Below are 27,882 nucleotides of genomic sequence, written 5' to 3'. Positions count from 1 at the left end.
GTTACTGACATTGAGGCGTCTAGTTATTATTTTCTAATAAATCTTGTATGCTGCCGTTAATAAATTTATTCCTCTACAATTATTAAATTCGGTCCTATTTCCTTTAGTAAAGAGTGGTATTATTATGGACTTCCTCCATTCTCCCGGTATTCTCTGCGTCATCCAGCACAAATTTAGTATATTTAGAAATCTCGCCTTAATGCTATTTGGTGCATATTTGAAACGTTCCATATTTAAATCATCACATTCTGGGCTTTTCTATTCTTTGTTGTACTGTACTTAAAATTTCGTCATATCCAGTCCATGATAGAGAGTCTATGCTATTTGAATTATTTTCTCCTCTTTCTTATTCTGGTTCTTGGGGATTAGTCCATAGATCCCTTTCTGTTTTTTTTTTTTTTCAGAAGTTTAATTATTTATAGGCTCTTGATGGGCTCCATGCACATCATATTCAACAATATTGCTGACATACAGTAACTATCCCAGCTTTCCTTGTGAAGTTTCTTGATTTCTCTTTTCACTTTCGTATATTTCTTTTTCTCTGAATTGGATCTTGAGAACAAAGACGGTGCGCTCTTAGTCAAGTCATTTTATTAGAACGGCAATAGCAGTGTTACATTGAGGGAACATCGCCGCCTGAAAGGATTGAGAAGAGGACCCATGTCAACAAAAGCGTTGAAGATGGGTGTGGCACCAAGGAGAGGAAGGCGACCCATCCTGATGGCAGTTGTTTACGAAGTTGCTGTGCCGGTAGCTGACCATGCAGCAGGTGTCACGTGAATTGTCTATCCCATGGTCAATAGTTCGAAAAGTTCTGCGGTGCGTTTTTCACTGGTACCTTTACAAGACTCAAGACTGTGCAGCAACTGAATCCTCATGATCCACAACGCCTTGATTTTTCTCTTTGGTTTTTGGCGTGGATGGAAGTGATAACGTGTGGCCCGGGGAACATTCTGTGGACTGATGAGGCACATTTTACACTGAAAGGTGCAGTGAGTACGCAGAACTGTCGCTTATGTGGTTCGGCTAAACCGCGTGTGGTGCAGGAACACTGTTTATTGAACAGTCATTACATTCTGATTACCATACGCGACTGTACGGTGTAGATTGACAAGCATTTTTATTCTTGGACCGTTTTTCTTTGAGAAGATTACATTCCGAGTGCCTGTCAGGAGTGCCGTGATATCTATACGATGAGGAATCCTTGCACAGTTATAAGAACGCACAGTGGCGGCTTGTGATAAAATATTGTATGTGTTCACAATTTTGTGTTCCAAAATCGAAGAGAATTTGAAATCATACGTTTATCCTAATATAAAATGTCATGATTACAATGTTTCACTATCGAAAAAAACCGTATATAAATTCAAAAGAACATATAATAATAATAATAATAATAATAATAATAATAATAATAATAATAATAATAATAATGAAACCCAGTCTTTTTATTTCCAATTTTTCCTGGTAAGCCAGTTTACGCAGTTCTTTACTGTTCCAAATTACTTGAATAGAGTTCATTGTTTACGTTTGTTAAAAATTAATACATACCACAGTGGCGTTATTTACAAAAGCGTGTGTTTAGTAATATATTTTTATTCACAACACACTGATACACTATAGCCTAAACCAGTACTGTAATCCCATTCACATAGATTGATTACTATAAATACATGGCAGTAAATATTATTCTTAAATATTAGACACTACCAGGTTAAATAAATTATTATTATTATTATTATTATTATTATTATTATTATTATTATTACTACTACCATGCAGATACTTAAATTCATACCACCACCACATTCAGCCAGCACGTCTTTGAAAGCCAAACTATGCTGTTATACTGACACTGAAATGTAGTAATTCACGAACTACACTCTCGTAGCAGCTCTGTACACACATCCACATAAAGTAAACTTTCCGACAGTGAGATGCTGACACCTACAGGCTAGAAAACAGACTATTAAATTTACTTCTCGACATATAGCACGTGAACGATAGGCATCGATGCACTGACATCTTTAGGATAGATTCACTGTTCACTTATCGCTTTGTGCCCTTGACGAGTCATAAGCGCCAGCGAAAGACAATTTTCTCCCGCGCATGCGTGAAATTCCTGTAACCTTCTTGAAAAGAGCACGGCTTGTACGTTAACGCATGTTGCCAAGTTTACATAAGAAGTTTATAAAAGATGTGGGAAGTTTAAAATACCGTACTCGATTCTGATATTATACATCCCCACTACGTCAATACGGTATTAAATAATAAAACTAGTCGTGCATTAATGGAAGCAATGTGTTCACGTGCTCTTATTGATGCACCGCCACTGAGAACGCAACTGTGTTGAGATCATTCTTTCTATGCAAGATGGGGGTAATACTCCATATCAGCCGCCAAGTGAACCAGCTAAAACGGCTAGTCAATACAACATTAACTGATGAACGCATTATCTCCAGAAGCTTTCCAAATCCTTGGCCTGGAAGATCCCCTGCGACATTTGACTGTAGGGATATTTGAAAAATCACATCTACCAGGGACATGTTCGGTCTCTGCCTGATCTGAAGGCCAGCAAACGGCGAAATGTCGCTCAGTTTCCACCAGTACTGCTGCGAGCAACTGTTGATCACGTCCTCCCCTAATATTTTACCAGAACACAGTATGGCAGTAATAATTCCAGCTGAATTAAGATCACAGACAAGTTATAGCAAATGACGAACATTTTTCCTTTTATAATTTTACTATTCATTACGACTAAGCTTTAAGTTACGTAAAGTCGACCACATCCAGTTGGTGATGCCCGCATGCTATACTGTAGATAGTGCAAATAATTCGTACTGAAAAATAACACATAGCGATGTGACCTGTATAGTCGACATCTATCAGCCTACTGTGTCTATGCGAGAGCGGGAGAGAGGAGTCGGCTACCTGAAGCTACTCCCCGGTAACCATGACAACAGCAGTTCAACCAATAAGATAGCTGGTTAGCGGAGTGTTTGAACTTGACTAGAACGCGCGAGGGGAACCGAATTTGGAGACTCCCTACCCACCGCTGACAACTGCTCCGGCTCCGGAAGTTCTCTCTCTTTCTCTCTTCCTGGTTTTAGAAATTTAGGTCACGTGTTGTTAGTTTTCTCTCCCTGCGTAAAAGTTTTCTTTTATGTTGTTAGAGTTTTCTCTTGTTTGCGGGTGTTCCTGTTATTTTTTCTTTTGTGTTACGAGATATATTTATTTATACAGTATTTTAAATATTTCGAGAGTTTAGAAACTAATGCAGATTTGTCTCTAGCTTCTTCTGGTAGCAGTTGTTCAGTATGTTGTGACCTAATTGGTCGGTTTAGAAGAAAGAGGATTTTCGAGTTAATTTGCTGTAAAATTAGACTATATAATAGTACTGAGCAAGGCCCGGATTCTTAGTTTCGAATCAATTTTGTTACTATCTCGTTACTCTCGAAATATTGCTTTTCTTATTCGTTTTATGTAGCAAAGATTAACGATCTTAAATTCAATATGACCTAAAAAGACCTAATTCGTAGGTTAGGATTTAAAATATCCTAACGAGAGGTAATCTTTACGAAGTCGTTGTAATATATTAACAGTAGGTCTATGTTGTTCATTTTTATTTCCCTCCCTCCCTCCCGTAAAATCATATAAATTCCTAAACATAAGATTTAAAATCCTAAAACATAAATTGGAAAACCTAATTTTAGTTTCTTAAAACCTATAAATTCTGCGCTTGGTAATGAGGTACGTCACAGGCCTTATATTTTTATATTCTCATCAGTCACGTCTTGGCCTCCTCAACTTTCAAACCCATCGTCCGCTACTGCCCTGTTCCTATCTGTACATTCTGTACAATTCCATGCATAGATTGCTTCTGCAGCGCCACATTTTCGTCTGGTGACAAAAATTGAAACTAATTTTGTTTCAGGCCTAAATCGCTTCCGCATTCTCTTATTAGAATATCTACCAAATATCATAGTCGTACGCTCATTACAGTCCACACTGGGCCACTGTGAGTAGGGTCACTTTAATTGAAACCACTTGATACGTTCACGCAATGAGAATTTGTTGGTAGGCATTACCTAAATACATAATAATCACTAAACTTTACATACTAACTTTGTACACTTCAAGAATCAAGACATATTTTGTAACGCGACTTGTGACTACAGCGAATCCCATACGGCGACTGAGGATCCACTACGCCGCACCTCTAACAACCCGCGCATCGCAGACCGTGCAGGGAGCGGGCCGCCAGTAATCCGCCGTTTTCTCGAGCCACGTCATAATAATGTCTCCGCATTAAAATGTAACCTAGTTTATAATTATTATTATTATATCTGTAATGTAGCTAATTATACATTAAATACTAGTCCGCTGAGTTAGCTCTGTGGTAGCGTGTCTGCCTCCAGACTAGCCAGCCCGGGGTTCGATTCCCGGGATCAGAAATTTTTCATGTAAAATTTCTACCTCGGGACTAGGAGAGATGGCTTGTGCACAACTTCTAATCACTAGATTGTGTACCAATATGCCTGGGTTAAATCCCAAATCTCTCCGCAGTGCATATGAAGAGAAGGCATGCAGTATGTCACTGTTGATAATGATTCGTCCGTCGGATGGGAACGTTAAGCCTGGCGGCCCACTTGATGCTATTCGACAGGAGTAGGCACCGGATTTCCCCTTCTCCCTTCCTCATCTTCATCATCATCATCACTCATTCCAGACACTACACTTACAAGAACACTTACACATACACTCACCCTAATACACAACATAACTCTCCACAGATACACATCATGTACAGTATGGCCCGCCGGAGTGGTGTACAACTAGAAAATTGGTCACAGTCCTGCCATCTATCCGAAATATATGCGGAACCTGAATCACGCAAGTGAAGTGGGTAGGCATTGGATACACACACATTAAATACTATATATGTTTAGAATTATGTCTTTATTTAAAATTATTAATGATATGAATAATTAGCCTTTAAAATTTAAAGAAAATTGTCAAGAAAAAATTCTGACATATGAACATTTCTCTCATTATCATTAATTAACGCTCAAATTTTAAAATGCATGCGCAGTTTTCTTAATCATTAGATGTAAGTCCTTCACAGAAAATTGTATAGTGCAACAACATTTCTGAAGCTGTCAGAGATGTTTTCAAATTAACCCATAAATTAATGTCATTAAAATAAGTGAAAATTAATATCTAAGAATCTAACCAATGAAACTTGATGAATTTTGGTACTGCTATTTAAATGTACAGAAACAAATCCACCGAATTTGAAAGCAATTGATCAAAAACTTAGAAGTTTTAAAACTGAGTGCTAGTTCTCTTAAAGTATGGATAGTACAGTACATCTTAAAATTATCGACGCTATTCAGAGATGAAAACATTTTAATTGTAATTCCTTATTTAACATCTTTATTTCTTAACTTAACTAATTCAGACGCTGTGAAGTAGATCAATGATAAAGAGGCTGGGAAAAGAAACTGAAGTACTTAAAGAAAGGCTGTTATTTATCTCTCTGTCCACCACAAATCGCATAATTTGCTCTGTATATTAAATCATGCTGCCAATGTTACACAAATCTAATGTAAAGTGCATGTTTTGCCGTATGTTTTCAGGGACTAACATTTATGACGGTCTGAAGAAAGCTTTAGACGTCGCTGAACTGGGTCGCAGTACTTGGCCAGGCAGGAAGGCGGCTGATGAGCAGCGCCCTGAGCCCATCATCATCTTCCTCACGGACGGACAGCCCAACACCGGAGTCAGCGACCCCGACACGATCGTGTCCCGCGTGACGGACTCCAACGCTGGCGTCTCCTCTATCTTCAGCCTGGCTCTGGGAAGTGACGCGGACTTCGGCTTCCTCAAGAAGCTGTCGCTGCGGAATACGGGGTTCGCGAGGAAGATCTACGAGGCGTCAGACACGGCCCTGCAGCTCAGGGACTTCTACCGCCAGGTGTCGTCACCCCTGCTGGCCAACGTCACATTCAAGTACAACGAAGGACAGGTACGCTCGGCCGTGCTAATTTCCGATTAATACTTAAAGAGAAATTAAAAAAATTATGAATTGCAATTCGCATCTGGAGAAAAAACGATGCAAATAAATTGAATTAAAGATGTCAAGTTGACTAGGTCTTCTTGTTCAATCATAGTACCGGTAGCAAAGCAAAGTAGATTGTAGTGCTGTGCCAAGGGAAGCATGGAATTGCTCTTTAAATTGAAATGAACAACACATAGAAAGAAAGATATGATGGAGTAGGCACTCAGATTTTGAACTTTCACATTTTTCTGCACTACACATGAATGAATACAATAGCCTACAGATCACACAAAAATATCCAGAAAATAAATAATGTGAAATGTACTTACTTACTTGAAACACAAATCGTACTAACTTACGTATTTACTGGCTTTTAAGGAACCCGGAGGTTCATTGCCGTCTTCACATAAGCCCGCCATTGGTACCTATCCTGAGCAAGATTAATCCATTATCTATCATCATATCCCACCTCCCTCAAATCCATTTTAATATTATCTTCCCACCTACGTCTCGGGCTCCCTAAAGGTCTTTTTCCCTCCGGCCTCCCAACTAACACACTATATGCATTTCTGGATTCGCCCATACGTGCTACATGCCCTGCCCATCTCAAACGTCTGGATTTAATGTTCCTAATTATGTCAGGTGAAGAATACAATGCGTGCAGTTCTGTGTTGTGTAACTTTCTCCATGCTCCTGTAACTTCATCCCTCTTAGCCCCAAATATTTTCCTAAGCACCTTATTCTCAAACACCCTTAACCTATGATCCTCTCTCAAAGTGGGAGTCCAAGTTTCACAACCATAAAGAATTTTTTCCAATAGTCGGTTTAAAAATATCCTCCCGTCCTACTATAGCATTGAAGTCCCCTAATTAAATTTTCATGTGATATCTAGGAAACTGACCAAAAGTCTGTTCCAATTCCTCATAGAAGCTATCCTTTATTTGTTCGTCTTTCTCTTCTGTATAGGCATGAGCATTTATAACTACGATATCGCACCATCTACCCTTAAGTACTAAATACGATAACCTATCACTGATAAATTCGACCTTTTTTACTGCTGATTTTATTCTTTTATGAATAAAAAATCCTGTTCCTAGTTGGTGATTATCGTTTCCTTCCCCATAATACAACAAATAATCTCCTATTTGTGTTATGCCGTTCCCATCTAACCTAACCTCCTGTACTCTCACAAAGTCTATCTATATCTAGCTAGTTCTTTTGCTACTAATGTTATCTCCCATTCCGAGGCTTATTTGAAGGATTGCTTACAATTAAACAATTATTATGAAAATGAGGTGAATAATATTACGGGTCTACTCTAGTTTCTGACGAAAATCAAGAATCATCCAGGGGAACAGAAATAGTTCATGACTATCTAAACCGCTGTGATGATGCAACAACAACAACAACAACAACAATAATAATAATAATAATAATAATAATAATAATAATAGTAGTAATAATAATAATAATAATAATAATAATAATAGTAAAGACAATGCAGCAGACGTAACATTCAAATAAGTTAAGTAAAGATTTTAGAACATAGTGTATAATTGCAATTTATTGTCTTTTTTCTATTCTGAGATATAAGTGCTGAAATTTGTTACACAGAACCTATTTCAATCATCTTGCATACTTTGATTACACCTCCCACGTAAACGTGTTTCTAGGTGGAGGAAAACTCTTTGACCACACAATCTTTCCGAAGATTATTTTTCGGTTCTGAACTGGTTGTTGCTGGTCACCTCCTTAAAGACGAAGTCAAGGGGCAAGTGTCGGGGTGGTCCTCGTCAGGTGACACGTCCTTCCCTGTATCGCCAATAATCGTGTCGTTACCCTCGCCACCAACCACTGACGAGGGAAATAAAACTGCGAGCAGTATGGAAAGATTGTGGGCCTACCTCACCATCCAACAGCTGCTGGACGAGGACACCAGGAAGGACTACGATCATTCGGACAAGAATCAGACGTCACCTGAGAAAGAGCGAGCGTTGCAGCTGGCACTCAAGGTAAAATGAAACTCTGAGCTATACTAAAAGCCAGGTTATGAACCGACTAAACAGGAAGTAGTTGGGTGGCCGAGAGGAAAGTGCGGGTTAGAGGAGTAGCCTGTGCAGTGATGACACGTTGAGTGTGGGGGGTGGAGGGGAGAACGAAAACGAAGCTTTTCATTGGACCTCGCGTGAAAATGTCGTCTGCTAACGAAAATCTGGCAACGGAATCAGGGAGACAGTGTAGCCAGTTCATTTGCAGTACCACGTGCATTACGAGTCGCATTTCGTACCAGCATCATTAGCTCGTGCTTTCTTAAAAACAGTAATTTTAATTACTAATATTGTGGATAGTATTACCGAGAACTATATACAGTAGTTATTTTAAACATATAGGTGACAAATGCTGAACACGCTTTGAATCTCGCGCCACTATGTGGCCACAGAGCTCAGAAAGAGAGCAACAGAACGTTGCTTCCGGTTTAGTCGGCTCATAACCTGGCTTTTAGTACATACGTATTGTGTGATAAGTTCCAACCAAAACAGGGAATGTGTGTGAAGTAACGTAATTATTTAGCATCACTCTTCAGCTACAGAAATAATATGACGATAGTTGCATTTGTAATTATTTCAAACTATAGAGAGTAATGATAAACAATAAGTTAATTTTGATTATAACTATTTATTCAACACCCCTTTAATAGGAAAGTTTATTCAGATGTAATATGTCAATTATTACAATATTTCGAGTATATTAATTCATTTATAATTTTCTGCCCAAAGACAAGTACCTTACTGAAAACCCAGCATTCCCCAATCTTTCCTCTTTTCCGTCTTCCTCTTAGTTTCCTCATACGATCCATATATCTTGAAGTTGTCTATCATCTGGTATCTTCTTCTACCCCGAACACATTTTCCTGTTCACCATTCCTTCCAGTGCATCCTTTAACAGGTAGTTTTTCTTATCCAGTGGCCCAGCCAATTTCTTTTTCTCTTCCTAATAGGTTTCAGAATTATTCTTTCTTCATCCACTCTTTCTAGCACAACTACAGTTCTTATTTTGTCTGTCAATTTCACACACTCCATTCTTCTACTTATCCACATTTCAAATGCTTTCAGTCGTTTCTCTTCAGTTCTTATTAATACCCATGTTTCTGCGCCATATAATGTCACACTCCATACAAAGCACTTCACTAGTCTCTGCCTTAGTTCATTTTCCAAAGATGCGTAAAAGATGTTCTTTTTTCTATTAAGAGCTTTGTTTCTCATTGCTATCTTTCTTTTGGCTTCTTGGCAGCAGCTCGTGTTCCTACTTTACATATACTACATTCCAAGTAATTGAAGCTGTCCACTTGTTGCATCACCTCATTTCGAATTCGCATGTTTACCTTCTTCATTTCTCTTCCGATAACCATTATCTTCGTCTTGTTTGAACTTATCTTCATTCCTTATTGCTCACTGCTATCACTGAGCTGCAGTAGCCTATAGTGCTGGAATAGTAATGGCAAGGCAAAATGAAGTGTTCGAGAAAGCCCAACCGCTATTCACGTTTGTACGTCATAGATGTCATGGGACCGGCTGGGGATAAAAGTCTGAGCCCTTTATTTCAGAAACCGTTGGTCGATTGCTTGATGCTCTCCTTCCTAAGTGTCTGTTTTTGGTTTTGCAGTATTCTTTCGTCACACCATTGACGTCTCTAGTAGTTGTGAAGCCCAACGAGACGAAAGCTGTGGACACGGAGGACGCTTCTCAAGAGAGACATGAACAATATCTTACGACTCCGGCGTCCTATTTCCCTGGATCAGGGTTTCAAGCAGAAGGGGAAATAATGATGGAAGCTGAATACACAAGTAGTCCCTTCCCCGGTATGTGACAGCCAAATTTTCTTTGTTTAGAGCAGTCATGTCAATTGATGCCCATAGGATCAAGCGCGCGCTTTAGAGCTCAGGAAAGCCTGAGAGCTTTACAGCGGAAAGGAAAGAGACAGACGAAAGAGGTAGTATATGCCGCTTGGTCGAGCTATATTCAGCACTGATTCAATAGATAAAGGGAAGAGAACTTATTAAAACTGTATCCATGTTAATTTTTAGATTTATCTGAGAAGTATGCATTATAAGAATGTAACTTTAATTTTAATGTTCATTTTTCACAAGTTTGATTTTTTTTATTCAAAAGAAATATTTTCTCAACTTGTTTTTATAGAATAATACAATTTTCAGATATAGGCCTATTTATTTAGTAGCCTTACAGTATGTTTTCGTAAATCTGATACACCGTAAATACGTGTTACTGAAGATAGTGTATTGAAATTTTTGAAAATATTCGCAAAGAAATTGTTTGTCAGGAAATTAATTAACAAAGCAACCACTGTTACATCATAAGCAAAAGATACGTGCCCATATGTTGTAAAAATGTCAGCTCTATAGTTCAGCACATTTCGAGAAAATAATTTAATATCGTGATGATAGGAAGTTGCTCACCAATATCACCTTAAAAGCATAAAGCGATAAGAGTTTTGTTATGGAATATTAGTTACACTTAAAACATATAGAGCACCTAGGTAACTTTGCTTTGTACTGTCATATTGTTTTGATTAGTTTATTGATTACTTTTATAAGGCTAAAGGTACCATCAATATCAATTCCAACTTATCATGTTATATGCAATCTCTTTTTTTTGGGGGGGGGGGGATATCACTTTCTTTATGAATGATTTGTTTCACCCATTTAGTGCAGTATAGTTGTACTACTATGGAATTTATGTGAATATTCCTTCTTAACTCTTTATTATGTTATTAACATTAAAAACACAACTGCAATATTAAGAAATTGGTATTAGTACTTTTGTTTTACAGACAATATAGATAATATCAAACAGAAAGAAGCCATATAAAAATAACGACATAACATTTCAATTTCCGTTTGAAGTTTGTGCACCACTGTTCTCTTAATCCAGTAGGCTGCTTATTCATACACCCTTCCTCTTTCCATACTTAGCGCTTGATGCCCGCGCACGACGTCAAGGTCAGAAAAATGCGCTTGCTTTGACATCATTGGTTTAGAGCAGGGGTCGTCAGCACAGAGCACGCTGGGGCTTGTCTCTCTTACCCGCGGAACACGCAGTGCACTAGGGTGCACTCCGTAGCTGCTAGCCGATATGCTCTCTATCTCTCCCTATTGCACGACAGTGCACACGGGACAGCACCGCGTACCCTTTGCACATTTGAAAGAGTGCTGACGACCACTGGTTTGGAAAATTCGGTTTGTTAAAAAGATAAAAAAAAAAATGAACATACGTGGCTTTTGATATAAAAGCGACAATAATACTCTGTAGCGAATTTCTTCTGAAAAGTGTTCCGCAACTAAAACATTTTGGGAACCGCTGCACTAGTCCATTGTGATACGAATATTTTCCAAACACATAGATAGACCTACTAGAACTACTGTGGTGTAGGTCCCGATAGGAGAGTTAATGCGTAATGTTCAGGAGCACTAGGCTCGTTGAGGAAATCCTATCTTAGCAATAATGGTTAAGCAGTAATTCACATTGATGGTCCACAATAAATTTAAAGCAAGAAAAGCCACGATATAACAAATACAGAAGATACTGGAAAAGAAACAATAAAGACATAAATAATTTCAAGGAAAAAATTGCTCCGTAGCCGGGTATCGAAACCGGGACCTGTCACAGAGCACGCCAACGCTCCACCAACTGAATTACCCAGGAACTCTACAAGACCCCGGTTCAATTATTCCCTTTTTTTTATCAACATATTTCAAGTAGGTTGACAAAACATCAATTTTTCCCTTGAAATTATTCAAGTCAAGTCATATTTGTATAATACACGTCACTTTTAGTTAACAGAAAATCACAATTTAAGTCAAACAGAAAAAGTGTGAACTCAATGCTGGGCCTTTACGTGTTATCAAACCACTTCAGATAAGCGGATAAAAAAGGGAATAATTGAGACGTGGTTTGGTAGAGTTCCCGGATAGTTCAGTCGGTAGAGCGTTGGAGCACTCGTTGAAAGATTCCAGTTTCGATACATAGCCCCGGAACAATTTTTTCCTTGAAATTATTCAAGTCAACTTTACAGGGAGCTATTCCTCAAAAGTCAAATTTGAATATCAGCACAAGCCTAAATATAAGAATGGGAATTAACAATGTAACAATACCATTAAAGGAATAAAATAAAACAATAATTGCCCTAAACAATCGCTGTAATAGAAACTCTGGAGTACTAACTCAAATAAAAAAGTCGGAACCCAAGTTAAATAGAAAATGGCCGTCAAACGTTATAAATTATAAGATGTACACATTTAACAAAGTCCTAGGAAAATCAGTCCAACAACTGTAACCCTTAGTAATCTTATAGAGGCATCTTATAATGCAATTAAATGTAAAAGCAAAGCATCAAATCTATTACAATATGAATAATTTATTAATGTTCGCAGTGAAAGGTCTCTGTAAGTCGAAAAATCCAAGTCCCTTTACCGATAACGGCTTGCCTCAATCAAATATCACGCATACACTCCCAGGTTTTCTTCGCAGGGTTCGCTCCGGTGCACAGTGGTCGAAAGACACCTGTATAACGCGAAAACCTCCATTTTACGAAACTTCTTTAAATGGACCACGAGTTTACTGATCAATTTTACGATGTCCAGGGATGTAAAAAATAACAACAAACTGAATAAAAATCTCTTATTTCGTCAACCTACCAACTTTTAGCATTGTAATGTGATTATGTGCCCCTTTTCCATAATTTTTTTTCCTGTTGGAAACGTTGAAATTTTAAATTATTAATGTGTAAAATTTTTTATTCCGACCTCCAAGAGTGCTCAGGTCGAGAAATTATTTACCTAGAAATTTTTATTGACTTACTGGCCTTACTTTTATGACATTCAGTAGCTTTATTCAGTTTTCTGGAAATACATAAATCTACAGCATTTGTAGGGTGAGATAGAAGTCTCTCCTTTCTCCTTATAAAGTCCCAAGTGCCGTTTAACGATATCTGACAATTAATTTAGTTGCGCATAGCTGCGCCTGAGAAGTTTCCTGTCTATTTCAGTTTTTAGCTTACGCTGTATATTTAAGCTTAGTGAACGGGCATGACAGGTGCAGAATTAACCGTTCCAGATAGGAAAATTAAATTATGCTTTATTTAACGACGCTCGCAACTACCGAGGTTATATCAGCGTCGCCGGCGTGTAGAAATTTTGTCTCGCAGGAGTTCTTTTACATGCACACTTAAATGCCATCGACCTGGGCCGGAATCGAACCCACAACCTCGAGCACAGAAGGCTAGCTCTATACTGACTACGCTACTCAGGCCGACTCCCGGATAGATCTTCGATAACTTTTAACATATCATGCCGCGTGTAAATAGTCTTTGTACAAAATACATCTCTTTTGGTCCAAAATAATTTATTTAAATTTATTAATTTTAAATAATATCATAATTTGAAAAAAAAAAAAAAAGTATCCTTTCCCCCTCTCCCCCAAAAAAAGAAAATTGCCTAAAATTTGCTCTATAGCCTATGCCTTTCAAACTCTCTGAAACATAACTTATACTTAAAGTACTACGAAAAAAATGTGTTATATAGTGAAATATTTTAGTGGTGAATGAACGATAGACATTATCTCATTATGAAAAATTACGTACTGTTGTCTGTTTTTCAAATTAAATGTGAAAAAAATTTGTTATTTTTTTTTTGTATAATGGATTAACTTCGTCAAATGCTTTCGAAAATCCATGTAAATTTTATCTGTTTTTATGCCCATATCCAAATTGTTGTATAATTTCTGTAAAATTCTTAGGAAGGCATCCAGGTTGATGTTCAGATAGAATAGGATTAATATGATGAAGTATGTTCAGATACTTTTGCCAATGAATTTACTAGAGAAATAGGTGGTTAATGAAATATATTTTCGTTATTACTAGTTTTCGACACAGAAGTAATATAGTAGTGGCAAATAAACTGGACCGACCCTTGTAGCTGATTTCAGACCCTTGTTCAATCCAGACACGATAGACTGGTAACTAAGACTTTCGTGGTTCGAATCTTGCCTGGGAAGGAAACTTTTTTTTATTCCTTATTCAAATTTATTCCAAATACTTTTCGATTGCAGCGATATTTTACTATTTAATTAACTTATTATTCCTAGAACATGAATTTACCACCATTGAAAAGTGTTGTTTCTCTAGATGGACATAATGTTTATGCTATTACTGTAACTCTTGAGTGAATCGAGGACAGGTAAGACTAAAATAGATTCTTAAGCACAGGAGTGATTAAATGTTATAATTTGAAGAACGCACAGAGAACTTTAAATATAAAGAATATTAGATTAGCAGTTTCAGACATTGCATGATAAATCATTGTAACGTGTATTATGGCAACCCGCATGCGTAATAGGCATTAAACGGAACTCCCAAAGTTCAGAAAACCTCTCCACAAATTTTCATGAAGATAGGCGCCTTCAATCAGCTGTTTCGCCCGACATTAATTAAATGGTTGCCCGCTCTGGGGAGGCCCTTCAAACTTTTAAACTCAATAACTACTTCCAATTTTGTTACATATTAATTTACTAAAACTGTTACTCATCCTTCAAATTGTATATTATGAGCATAATTATTTGCAGGTCTCTTCCAAGATGTACTTAAGAAAACTAGTTAATAAAATTTACCTTAAAGTTCAATATTTTGGGGGAAAATATTTTTTCTGCTACACGTCACAATTTTTATTTGACTATATAAAAATAGTAATTAATCTGACAAAAAGTAAATAGCAAGTAATGTTTCAGAAGGTTTTAAAGGTATGTTGAGCAAATTTAGGCGAACATTTTGATTTTTAGGGAAAATAACGATTTTTTAAAATACGGTACAATTTCAATTCATAAACATTTTAATATAATTAATATAATTTTGGGTCAAAATGAGATGACATTTTGTACAGAGAATATTTATATGTAGTATAATATATGTAACCCCTGTAAAAATTCTCGAAGAGTTATCTCAAAAGGTTAAGACAATTGAAATGTCACCTACGTATATATCCCTAAAACACTCAGAAATGTGAGCTAATACTGAAAAAATAAGTCAATATTTGGATCCAGCACGTCGAAAATATCTGACGACATAGTTTCTTCAAAATCAGTGCAATGCTTTTCGTTTTTCGCGTCAAGCAGGTGTCTCCCGACAACTGTGCGACGTAACTCAGACGGTAGCTGCACTCCGGCGTAGGTTCGATACCCGCTTGAGCTGATTATTTCGCTGGATTTTTTCCGAGGTTCCTCCAACTGTAGGGCGAATGTCAGATAATTCTAAGAGGAATCCTCAGATATATCTGAACAAATACCATCTCGCTTTCACCAATTCACCAAATCACCTGGTAGTTGATACAATATCATTAAATAACAGCATAATAGACAGTGATTCCAAAACAATATTATAGCAAATAGGTACATGTTAAAACGTAGAGCTATAGATAAGGCTGTCTTGTTTGCTTTAGCAGGCGATAATGGAGGATCTTCATACCATGAATTTTCTTAATTGCAGAGCCGGCCCAGCTGACCAATCTGACTGACGTCAAGTGGTTGGCCAGGCTCCTCAACGACTCGTCTGTGTCTCTCCCCGTCGGAATCAATGGCACAACCGAAATGCTGCAGCTGGCCGCGGCCAACGAGGTGAGCTTTCCAGTTCCATCGCTTCTTCCCGCTTCTCTATTCCTTTCTTCTGTATCATTTTATATACAGGGTGATTCACGAAGATTGTGCAATATTCTAGGATGTGATTTCTGTCATCATTCTGATAAAATGTTCATATATAGCTACATATATCCGATTTTGAATAGTTTTGGATAAAATCACAGGCCTGGATGTGTTAACGACAAAATATCTGTTACTGGACGCAGAGTTCTTACGGAAGTAGAATTTGATGAAATAGGAGAGCGATTGGAACATTCTACAATACACCGATTTAATTAAAATCCTGTACAGTGGTTCATACATTGCAATCGCGCGATCAAGCGTTTCTGTGAGTGAATGTTGAAGGGTGTTTCATATCAATCATATTTTCGGAAGTAGCACAATACCAATGCCATGATCAACTCATTTTACAATATAACCGGTACTGGATCAGGGAAAATCCCCGCCTTGTGTATGAACTCTCACATGATGAAAAAAAATTGTTGTGTGGTGTGAATGCATACAGGAAAATGCATACATTATAATTGCTGCAAGAAATCGAACAGAAATAAAATAATTCACAGAACAGAAGTGGTAAGCACAATAAATCTCAGGAAGCAATGCAAGTTTTCGGTTCTCACTTCGTAAAAAAAAAAAAAAACTTTTCTCGTACAACTGACATATTGAGTGCCAGCAAACCTTCTATCAACCGGATTCTACTACTGCACACACTGCTTACGAAACACTAGATCTTATTTCAGAGATATTTGATGATGAAGTATGAGCACTTGATTGTAACCCACATGTAGATCCGATCTCAAACCCTATGATTTTTATTTATGGGTTACTTAAAGACAAAGTTTATAAGAATATGTCTTACATAATAGAGTAAATAAAAGAAAATATCAGCCAAGAAGTCAAATGCTTTAATCACACCTGAGTAACTGAATTCGTGTCAAGATAGATTTTCTAAGCAGATGTTGAGATTATTCGCTATTTAGGGACACAATATTTGCAACAATTCTTGTAACACAGGTTAGTGCTCAGTAGTACTGTCAGTTTTAATTATCAATTTTATACTTTCAGTAACAAAACGCTTACATTGTGCTTTATTATTAGCGGCAATGTTGGATCCCTTTTTCAGGTTGTACTAAGGCACTACTTTTTCTTTTGTATTATTTTCACTTTCTTTCCTTCTTATGATTTTCGTATTCTGCTTCTTTCTTGTAGTGTACAGAGAGCAACAAACAAGAATTGACCCTGGTAACGTGCTCGCTGTCTATCACTCTGTTATCTGGCGGACGGCATACCTAACTTCACACGGATCAAACTAAAGTATTTTGAATCCTCGTAAAACAAATCGCTAAGGCATAATTCCTACGTTAACCGTCTTGAAGATTTTACTTCGGACTTCACATAAATATTGTTGATATGTATGTGGTAGAAACTTTTTTCGAGGGCTCTCTTTGAATAATTCCTTTTATATTGTTTAAAACGGAGCCCGTTGCACGCCACTTCTTAAAGAAGTCAAGGAGATATTGCTTAGACGGTCGAGTAGTTTCCGGAAAACGTAGCCTAAATTTGCCCAGACATTTCACATACCTGTATGAATTTTTCGTTAAGAGATCTCAACAATTAATATTCGTTGTACAGTAGTGTAACTACTCTCTTTCCAGCTAAAGATTGAAGTAAATGTAAATAAATGCACGTGGCATAATGGTTCCTGATTGGCTATTGGACGCACAACGCCTCCAAGCCCATGCTTATCATCTTCTTCCTCACATTAAAATAGTTCCTTCTAAAAATAATGAAATGTATACTATACATGGAATAGGGTAAATTAAACATGCTTAGAAGAACACTTTCATATGATTTAAACAATATGTTTAGATTAGCAGTTTCAGACATTGCATGATAAATCATTGTAACGTGTATTATGGCAACCCGCATGCGTAATAGGCATTAAACGGAACTCCCAAAGTGACTCCAGCTTCACAGAGGACATCAGCACAGCTGGTAACACACTGCGAGATTCAGTGTTGCCAACTTCGAAGAAATTTCTGTACAATTAAATAAATCCTTCGCTCTTCAAATTATAACATTTAATCACGAATCTACAGAAAAAGAAAATCCACTATTCCCAGTAGAGAAATAATGAACTCTTCGATATCAACTCGCATAACTTATATCTAACTAATGAAAATTCTTCGATATCCCTGCATCCCTGTTATTGAATCACCATGTCTGTCGGCACAAAATGCGTCTCCCCTCTGCCTCTAGCGCGTGTGCGTTCCGAGAACGATCACGTGAGAGATGCACGCCTTGATCACGTGAAAGCTGGCTTTGTGAATCCCGACTTCGTCTTTCTCGCACCATCTGAGGTCAAGGTCAGTGTCTCAGTTACAGTGAGTCCTAATATTTTATTTGTGCAAGACGACAGTGATTATTATATTGTATTGTAGTAGCCTATTGTTGAAGCAGTCGGTACACGAAGCGAGTGTTGTGGTTGTGTCGGATATGGAGGGGATAGAGCCGCTATCAATTTTCGATTAATAGTATACGAGTTCACGCACTGACGTAAGTACAGTAGAATCTAAATATTATATTAGGCCTAATAACATTTTAACTTTACTAAAATCATATAAGTCTTGTTATTAACCCTCTGTGAGCATTTTACGAGATAGTTTAATGAATGTGTTGAAAAGTCTGTAATATATCAGGTGATGGCTGCCCTGCGTGCTCACCTGCTGAAAATAATGCGCCCTGGTGGCTGCTTTGGTAGCTAACTTGCGATTGCGGAATAATACATTTCGGTTTTGTTTGTGTCTACTTCAATCTTTAGTTGGAAATAGTATAGCCATGGTTATTTTTACGACTACGGCCTCTTGTGAGAACCACATTGAAACTAACTAGTGTCTGATAAATAATCTGACTGGCATTATTATGCCTTCTTGCTTATCAATTCCCGGCGGTGAGAGAGCGAGCTAGCGAGATGTAGCAAGGGTCAAATCTTGTTTCCTGCGTTTTGTATTATTTAAAATTATGAACAGGAAGTTTTGAGAACAGTGTCCTGGAAAATAAATAATTACGTGCCAATGCTCTATGTTTCCAGAATAGCCATTACACAAGTTAACTTCAACGCCCAACCTTAAGAATGTTAACAATGAAACATGTTACAGACGAACGTGCCGCATGGCTCATGTATGACTCCTTCCTTCGAGTCCGGCCACTGCAGGCATTTCAAACATTGCGTTCTGGATCGCTTCGCCATCAGCCTGGAGGATTACCTTCCGTATTTCTGTCGCATTAGCAGGTAATATCAATTCTCGAAGTAAAATTCTAACTAACTAAAAATAATTGTATTGTAACATGTCTCGTTTTAATGTAATATTTTAATTTTTAAAGTAATTAACTTAGTGACTGAATAACTTTACGACATTTTTACTGTGTCATCTTTTGCAATTTAGCTGGCTGACTAGTTTCCAAGTGGTATCCTTCACTGTCCGAAGTTTAGCCAATGAAGGATATCGCTTCGAAACTAGTCAGTCAGATAAATTGTAAAAGTTAACACAGAAAAGATATAATGTTATTCAGTGATAATAAGTGTTAAAAGAGTGTATCTAACAATGAATAATTAAATTAGTATTCTCGTTGAGTAATGCAATGAAAGTGTTAATTTCTGTTTCAGTTTTGCCGGAGTGTGCTGTCCTGATTATCTTCAGGAAGATCACAATTGAAAGATCTCGTATATCGTGATTTCTTTTTTTTTTTTTTAATACAATGGAAACTATGATAGTATTCACTTAATGTGCATATTGTCTAAGAATGATTTAGCATGTTTTGTAGCTATCAAATACTTGTTAGTCTTAATTTTTTAAGAATATTTAGGGGAGAGTTGGGTAGTATCGGACATCGGGTAATATCGGACAGTGCGTTTCTTTCATCTACCACCAGATGATAGTACCCGAATAACATGGTTACGTATCTGTATGCGACATCACAGAAACGTAACCATGTCATTAAGGTACTATCATCTGGTGGTAGATGGAAGAAACTCACTGTCCGATATTACCCGATGTCCGATACTACCCAACTCTCCCCTAACTTTTTTAATTTTTACACAATAAATACTGATGGACAATGACTTGCTTCTTTTCATTGAGAGACCTTCGGGGATTCCGGCATCGAATATAATTTTAGTATTTAATTTATATGACGTCAACTGCAATTCAACACAATCGTGACGTTCTAATAGAAGATTCTTGAAGTGAGTCCAGACTCCAAATAAGTGCTTTCTTTTCTTAATCTACAGTATATCCAACTGAAGTTCTGAAGGAGGACATTTTTTTCTGTATCTGTAAGATTTTTAGAACAAGATTACCGTGTTTAAACTTGGATTTGCGTTTGATGAAGAATATACAGATTATTTATAGAATGTTACAGGTGTGAAAGAATAGTTTAAATATGAAATTTCAATTATTTTATTATTATTTTCTCCAAACCTCTGAAAATACAACAAATTAAACATATAAAAGAAAACAATAATGCAATCACAAAGTTTTACCGATTGATTTTACTGTGAAAATTAATCATTATCAACAAAAAAAATTGGCCACGCTTATTTATTACGCATGGATGTTTCACTTTTTTAATTACGACAGAAACTTTGTCCATAGGTACAGCTTGCTTCTTTGTCCAGATCCATGAACTCCCACTATAGCCAACTTAGAAAACTAGACCACGATTGAAAATATCAATAAATCAACCAATTTTAACTGTGCTGTTTATGGTAACATGTAGGTTTTTATTTTAAATCTTATATATCCATGTCTGTGTGTTATGGGTTCCTATCACCACGGCATGGCGCGTACTCAGGAGATGACCTCCAGGTATGGAGGGTACCTGCGAATATATTGAATAGTACTGTATTTAGTATTTATTTATTTAGTTGGTATAGGTCAGTTTCTGTCAGATGCGTTTCCAATTCACTGTGGGCTAAAGCAAGGAGATGCACTATCAATTTTACTTTCAACTTTGCTCTAGAGTATGCCATTAGAGTCCAGGATAACAGAGAGGGTTTGGAATTGAACGGGTTACATCAGCTGCTTGTCTATGCGGATGACGTGAATATGCTAGGAGAAAACCCACAAACGATTAGAGAAAACACGGGAATTTTACTGGAAGCAAGTAAAGAGATAGGTTTGGAAGTAAATCCCGAAAAGACGAAGTATATGATTATGTCTCGTCACGAGAATATTATACGAAATGGAAATATAAAAATTGGAAATTTATCTTTTGAAGAGGTGGAGAAGTTCAAATAATCTGACAGAATTTATAAAACAGTTATATTACTGATTTTTCTTTATGGTTGTGAAACTTGGACTCTCACTTTGAGAGAGGAACATAGGTTAAGGGTGTTTGAGAATAAGGTGCTTAGGAAAATATTTGGGACTAAGAAGGATGAAGTTACAGGAGAATGGAGAAAGTTACACAACATAGAACTGCACGCATTGTACAGTATTCCTCACCTGACAAAATTAGGAATATTAAATCCAGACGTTTGAGATGGGCAAGGCATGTAGCACGTATGGGCGAATCCAGAAATGCGTATAGAATGTTAGTTGGGAGGCCGGAGGGAAAAAGACCTTTAGGGAGGCCGAGACGTAGATGGGAAGATAATATTAAAATGGATTTGAGGGAGGTGGGATATGATGATATAGAATGGATTAATCTTGCTCAGGATAGAGACCAATGACGGGCTTATATGAGGGCGGCAATGAACCTCGGGTTCCTTAAAAGCCAGTAATTTATTTATTTATTTATTTATTTATTTATTTATTTATTTAACCAGGTAGAGATTAGGCCATGAGGCCTTCATTTCTCATCTACCAAGAAATTACCACTACAATATTAAGATTACAATTACAATATTATCATTACAATTACTATTAAATTTACAATTACAATAAAAATCGAAGTACGAAAATATTATCTGATTAATAAAGGCTAGACAATTTACTGTAAATATTAAGAGCAAAAAGATTTGTTTATACTGAAGTACAAATTAAACATAGAATAATAAAATTATATAGTGATGAAATCACCGGATATTGAAATATTTTGTGATAGAATAAGAGAATTATTTACAAGAAGCCATGTCTAAACGAGTCTGAATTACTGACCAAGTGCCTAGTAAGTCTACGTTTGAATTCAATTTTATTTCGACAGTCCCTGATGCTAGCAGGTAGCGAATTCCAGAGTCTTGGCAGGGCTATTGTGAAAGAAGATGAGTATGAGGAGGTGCGATGGGATGGTGTTATTAGTATTGTTTCATGGTGAGAGAGTGCGTTCAGATTATGGTGGGAAGAAAGGTAAGTGAAGTGGGACGACAGGTACGAAGGAATAGAAGAATTCAAGATTTCGAAGAGAAGTAAATTTATTTTCTTATCTAGTTTAAGTCAACCTAGTGCTTCCAGGGATGGGGTAATGTGATCATATTTGCGAACAAAACTTACACACAAAATATGAGCACGTTGGAGTTTTGTTTTGTTGTCGCTGGAAAGGTTAGTCAGTAAAATGTCGGTTTAGTCAAAATAGGGAAATACAAGCATCTGCACAAGGAACATTAAAAAAATAGAGAGAAGATGAACATTTATCCCTTTTAGCACATGGATAATATAATATACGTTACTGCAGGTTTCTGTGATTTGCATGTCCCAGTTGAGATTATTATCCCTGTGAATGCCAAGACTTTTTTACTGAAGAACTGAAAGAAATATGCACTCTACTCGCTTTAATGGGGGAGAAGTCAAGTTGTTTTACAGGGTCAGTTTGCCGTTTGTGTCCTAATATAATTGCTTGTGTCTTTCCAGGATTGATTTTAAGATGAAGTTTCTTTGTGCATGTCACAACCGAGTCAATGTCTTCGTTCAATTGAAGGGTTCAGAGCCATAGTAGGCCAAGCTCCATTTATTAAAAACGGAGAAAGCAAGGGTTAAAGTTAAGTGAATACCATAGTTTAATGAAGATTGACATATCATTTAGTTTTAATGTGTGTACTTTATATTACTTGCTGTATGTTTCCATTGAATTATGATAATAACTTCATTTTAACTCTCGTTTTCTACGGTTTTAGTAAATGGCACTTGGCCCACTATGGTTCTGAACCCTTTAATTTCACTCGGTCTAAGTGAGAAGAGATGTAGCATTGAAGGTCGTCAGCATACAAGTGATAGTTACAATACCTTACAAGTGATGTAATATGGCATTTATTGTTAACAACAATTATCAGAGTCCCGATCCCTGAGGTATACCTGATGTTATGTTAAACCAGGAGGAACTTCGGTTTCCGGTTAAAACACATTGTTGTCTTTCCCGTAAATAGGATTCGAACCAAGCAGTCTCTGACAAATACAGATTTCTCAGTTTATGAATGAGCAAGTCAAAATTTACAGAGTTGAAGGCTTTACTAAGTTCAAGAAGAGTTAGTATTGTCACTTTATTAGAGTTAATTGCTTCACGAATGTCTTCGGTCACTTTAAGTAGAGCAATGCTTGTGTTGTGTCCAGCTCTGAAACCTGGATGATACTTATCGAATAGTTTGTGTTCGTTCATGCACTTAGTAAGTTTTTTGTGTACGATCCTTTACAGTGGTTTTTATAGGGCTGGCAGGATGCTTATTGGTCTATAGTCGTTCTGTTAGTGGGAACTTTGACCTTTGAAAGAGGAAGAACGAAAGCTTGCTTCCATATTTTAGGGAAAGTTGAAGTGATTATGGAACTATTGAATATGTGTGCAATTGTAGGTATTACTATGCCTTATATTTTCTGTACGAGTAATATGCTAATGTTGTCCAGGCCTTGGGGTTTCGTCTTGATGCGTCGGATGGCTTTCATTACGTCACTAGGAGTGGCGTAGGTGAAATAGAATTTGTCTCGAGTTGGAGGAGCTGATTCAGGCAAAACTGTGTATTGTTTTGTTGTGTCGTCTATGGTGGAGTCCTTTACAAAGTGTTCATTCAAGCACTCAAGTGGGATGGGAATTTCTGCTTGTTCACTAGCATTTCCAAGTCAAATAACCTTCAGATTTTTCCATAACTCGGAAGGGGTTGTGTCGGGCTATATAAGTTTGTAAGAATATTTGGGTTTAGAGTTTCTTATTAGTTGAGTAGTTTTATTTCTGAGGTGATTATATTATAGAAATTCAAATATTCGTCGTTTTTGTTGCCGGTGTTTTTTCTATAGGCTAAGTCACGTTCGGACATCAGGATTAGTATTTCAGTCGTCATCCAAGGGGCTGGGGTCCTTCTGATACATTTGGTCTTTTATGGTGCATGTTTGTTATGAAGCTGAAGGATTAACGTAATGAATAAGTCTACTTTCTCGTCTACAGTTTGCAATGTGCCATGGAAGTTGAGCATGGAACACTGAAAATTATACGATAGATAAATGATATCATGACCTGAGAGTCCTGGTGCAGGCAATTGTTCATGCGTCAGTATTTTGTCTGTAATGTGTCTGTACGTTTCGTATGATATATGGGAGCTAGAGGTAGGATTACTACATCAAGGCACTGGAAGAATGATTGAAGTCGTACAAGAATGTGAGTCAAACAAATCTGAAAAGAGAATGTTCTGCGGACCTTTGGAAAAAGGACTAAGGACGAGATTAGTGAAGTGTTTTTTGCGGAGTGTGGCATTGTATGGGACAGAAACATAACCATTACACGAAGTGCACAAAAAGGACTATAATCATTTGAAATGTGGATATGGAGGAGAATAAAACGTGTGTAATGGACAGACAGAATAATAAATAAAGCAGTGCTAGAAAGAGACTGAAAAAAGAAATTGGCTGGGCCACTCCTCTGGAAAAAGGACATATTGTGCGCATATGAAAAGAAACCAAAAACTTAAACCAAACTAATCTAATCTCTCACTGATTCGATCTTACGAAAACTCTCTTTTTCTCTGTAATCAGTAAGGAAAAACACGGAAATAATATGTATCATTTAGCCGTCGCACAGTGGGGTATTTGGCAGATTTAGGCGGCCAAAATTATTTTTGTGCTCTAATTGAGTCTAAACGTGCTGTCTTACTCTTAATTTATTGTATTTTAAGCGATATGAAATACTTTTTATGAAGAAAAATATTATTTATACCATTCCAAGCCATTTAATCATTCGTTAAAATCAAAACATAAGTTTAACCTACATATTCATGCTTATTATTACTTAAAATCTGACTCACATTGATCAGCAAGATAATGATGATGATGATGATGATAGCCATAGTTCATCAGAAAATTGCATTTGTTATGTCAGTAGATTCTTTGACAAATCTTGTTCTATTAGTGCGACAATAACATGGCGAAAGAGTATGATTCCAAAAGATCAACTTTTTATTTTGCTACAAATTAGTTGAAGTGGTATAAAAGATCTCTCAGAAATATTTATGTCAGGATCATATAATTCTGAAATCTCTGTTAATATTGAGCTTGCTGTAATTCGTCACATCCCCATTTGCAAATTAACACCAGTGAGTTATTTTCGTCTTCACTTAAAGTTTTCACAACTCCTTCCAAATGCTGTAATCGTATAGTCCAATACAATCTGTAACGTTGTTTTAGCAGAAGTATCGGTAGCATCAAATGACTCGTTGTGCAGATAGCAATCCAATTTTGCCTTCTGTAACACACTGCAGCAAAAGACTATAAGCTTAAGCTTAACTTTTTATTAGTTCCTATTATTTCATATTGTATTCTTGAAAGATCAGCTTCAACAAACATGCCATCCATCATGCCAAGTTCCTAATTTCACCTGAGTAGCATATTTAAGTCAATACGTCCGTATCTGTACTTCAAGGTAAGTCTTTTTTCTTCTCTTGCGATTTTATGCTCGATTTTCGAAAGGCAATACAAAAAAAATTCAGAAACATAATTTAGACAGATCCTAAACTAACCTAACCTAACCTTAACTAACTCTTAATCCCAAGCAAAACTACGCTAAATTAACCTAACTTAAACTACTCTGAACGCCACCAAGCAGAAAACATCGTCTACCAACAAACATAACCAGAGCCATCTTCAGTTATAAGCCGGAACATGGGTAGGTTTGGCAACGCTGAGTGGAGACGGGCGGAGGCGAAATAAAGGCATGACGTTTGACGTTTTAGTGCTTTGATGAGATTGACTGTACTAAAGACATATCATGATTCACCAATTGGTGCACACCAAGGTGAAAGACGAACCTATGACTTAATAAGTCGACGTTTCTATTGCCCAGGTATGAAATCAGACGTGGAAATTTATGTTGCGAAAGAAAAACAGGAAACATCCTGTAGCCCCTCTTCAGGAATTCGGTGAAGTAGTGAAACTCTTTGAATTAGTTAGCATAGACATCCTTGGTCCATTTCCAAAGATCACTTCCGGAAACGTCTATCTATTGAGTTTCATGGATGCTTTCACGAAGTGGAGTGAAGCTATTCCGATACTCGACCAATCTGCAGAAACTGTAGCTCGGGAATTTGTCACGAAAATAATTGCTCGTCATGAAACCCCTAAACAAGTATTAACTGACCAAGGCAGAAATTTTGATCTACATTGTTCAAGGAAGTTTGCAAGAAGAAAATACAGACAAGTCCGTATCACCCTATGGCGAATGGACTAGTTGAACGTAATCATCAAACGTTCACAGCAATGATGTCTCACTTTATGAGTAAAGACCAAAGAGATTGGGATAAGTAAATAGCTATCGTACAGATGGCGTACAGAAGTCACCTCACTCGGTGACCGGCTACTCCCCATTGTTTTTCTTGTATGGCAAGGAAATGCCTCTGCCATTTCCAGTCGATATCAGTCTAAAATTTCCAAGTGAAAATATAGAATCCGGCCCAGTAGATGGCCTAGCCAGGAAGCTAGAGACGGCCTACAAAGTGGTTAGAGATCGATTAAAGCAGAGTAAAACAAAGCAAGCGAGACAGTACAATAAAAGGCGAAATGTGGAATTTAACACATTTGAGGTAGGAGACAAAGTATTCGTAAACAGCACAGTGTTGAAAAAGGGAGTAACGAAGAAACGGTCAGGCCCAGTTGAGACAGTAGAAAGACTAAAAATGAAGTCATTACCGCATTCGCTACGGAGACGGTAGAACACAAGTGGTTCACGTAAATAGGTTAAAGTTGTGCCTCAGTAGAGTCGATGGTCAGGATGGTGACATTCACTCTGCCGAAAATAATACGGAAAGTATGTACACGCACTATTGGGAGAATTATGAAGGACCTCTGGGAATGGAATCGAACAGAGAGCCCCAAGGTGAAGGGATAATCAGTGAAACGTCAGGAACGGCGAGAGAAAACGCGTGGGCATCGGAAGATGAGATACCTCTAAGCGAATTAAGAGAAAGAGTAGAAAGAGTTGAAGATTTTGAGTCCGAGGTCGAAATCCCTCTTGCCTCATGGAAAGCGAGATTGCGTGATTCTCTCCAGGCACACAGTTCTACTGAACCAGATCACGAGTTCGACCCTCCTAATAATTCAGTTATTCCTCCCAGTGTGAGTAATGAAACAGTCGAACAGAGAGACCAACCAACTTCACCTCGCTACGGGTTGCGAACTAGGAATATTTATTTACCTATTTGATTGCATATTGTCTATTGTTGTCGCAAGAAAGTGATCTAATAAAATATGGAGACGAGATTTACACTCTTTATTCCCCACATATAACAATATTTTCAGCTACTCAGCCGCACTATCTAGCCAGAGGAAACCGAGGAATCCTGTCATCAGATCTGAACGACCTTCGACGTGATATTGTCCATTCCAAGAAAAACCCTAAGTATATTGTATAATATTAAGTAAAGCATGGAGATCGCCTGGAGATGTCAAAACTCAAAATGGCACTTGTAAAATGTATTTTTGTAACTTAAAATAATTGTATCATAAATAATTCTGTTGATCCGAGTTAACTGCTATGTAATATGTATACAGGGTGTTTAAAAAACGGGGCATAATTTCAGGTATGTATTTCCCACATGTAGACAATCAAAACAGTTCATTACAACATGTGTCCGGAAATGCTTTATTTCCGAGTTATGGCCTTCACAACAATGAAATTCACCGGAACATTTTTCTTTCCGCAGGTCGTTGC

The 27,882-nt window shown here is 37.3% G+C and overlaps 1 protein-coding gene across 1 annotated transcript in view; it reads left to right on the top strand.

Annotated features, from left to right (window-relative positions):
- The window catches only part of LOC138705004 (inter-alpha-trypsin inhibitor heavy chain H4-like), a 50,538-nt gene extending 30,653 nt beyond the window's left edge, over positions 1-19,885 (top strand). The window contains exons 8-13 of the mRNA XM_069833535.1: positions 5,640-6,028; positions 7,735-8,073; positions 9,725-9,920; positions 15,614-15,741; positions 18,921-19,054; positions 19,430-19,885. Coding sequence (XP_069689636.1) covers positions 5,640-6,028; positions 7,735-8,073; positions 9,725-9,920; positions 15,614-15,741; positions 18,921-19,054; positions 19,430-19,478 — 1,235 coding nt within the window. The 3' untranslated portion in view covers positions 19,479-19,885. The remainder of the gene's footprint in view (positions 1-5,639; positions 6,029-7,734; positions 8,074-9,724; positions 9,921-15,613; positions 15,742-18,920; positions 19,055-19,429) is intronic.
- Positions 19,886-27,882: the final 7,997 nt, after the last annotated feature.

This window comes from Periplaneta americana, chromosome 8 (assembly GCF_040183065.1).
Source record: "Periplaneta americana isolate PAMFEO1 chromosome 8, P.americana_PAMFEO1_priV1, whole genome shotgun sequence".
NCBI lineage: Eukaryota > Metazoa > Arthropoda > Insecta > Blattodea > Blattidae > Periplaneta > Periplaneta americana.
This window is presented reverse-complemented; position numbering and strand designations above follow the sequence as displayed.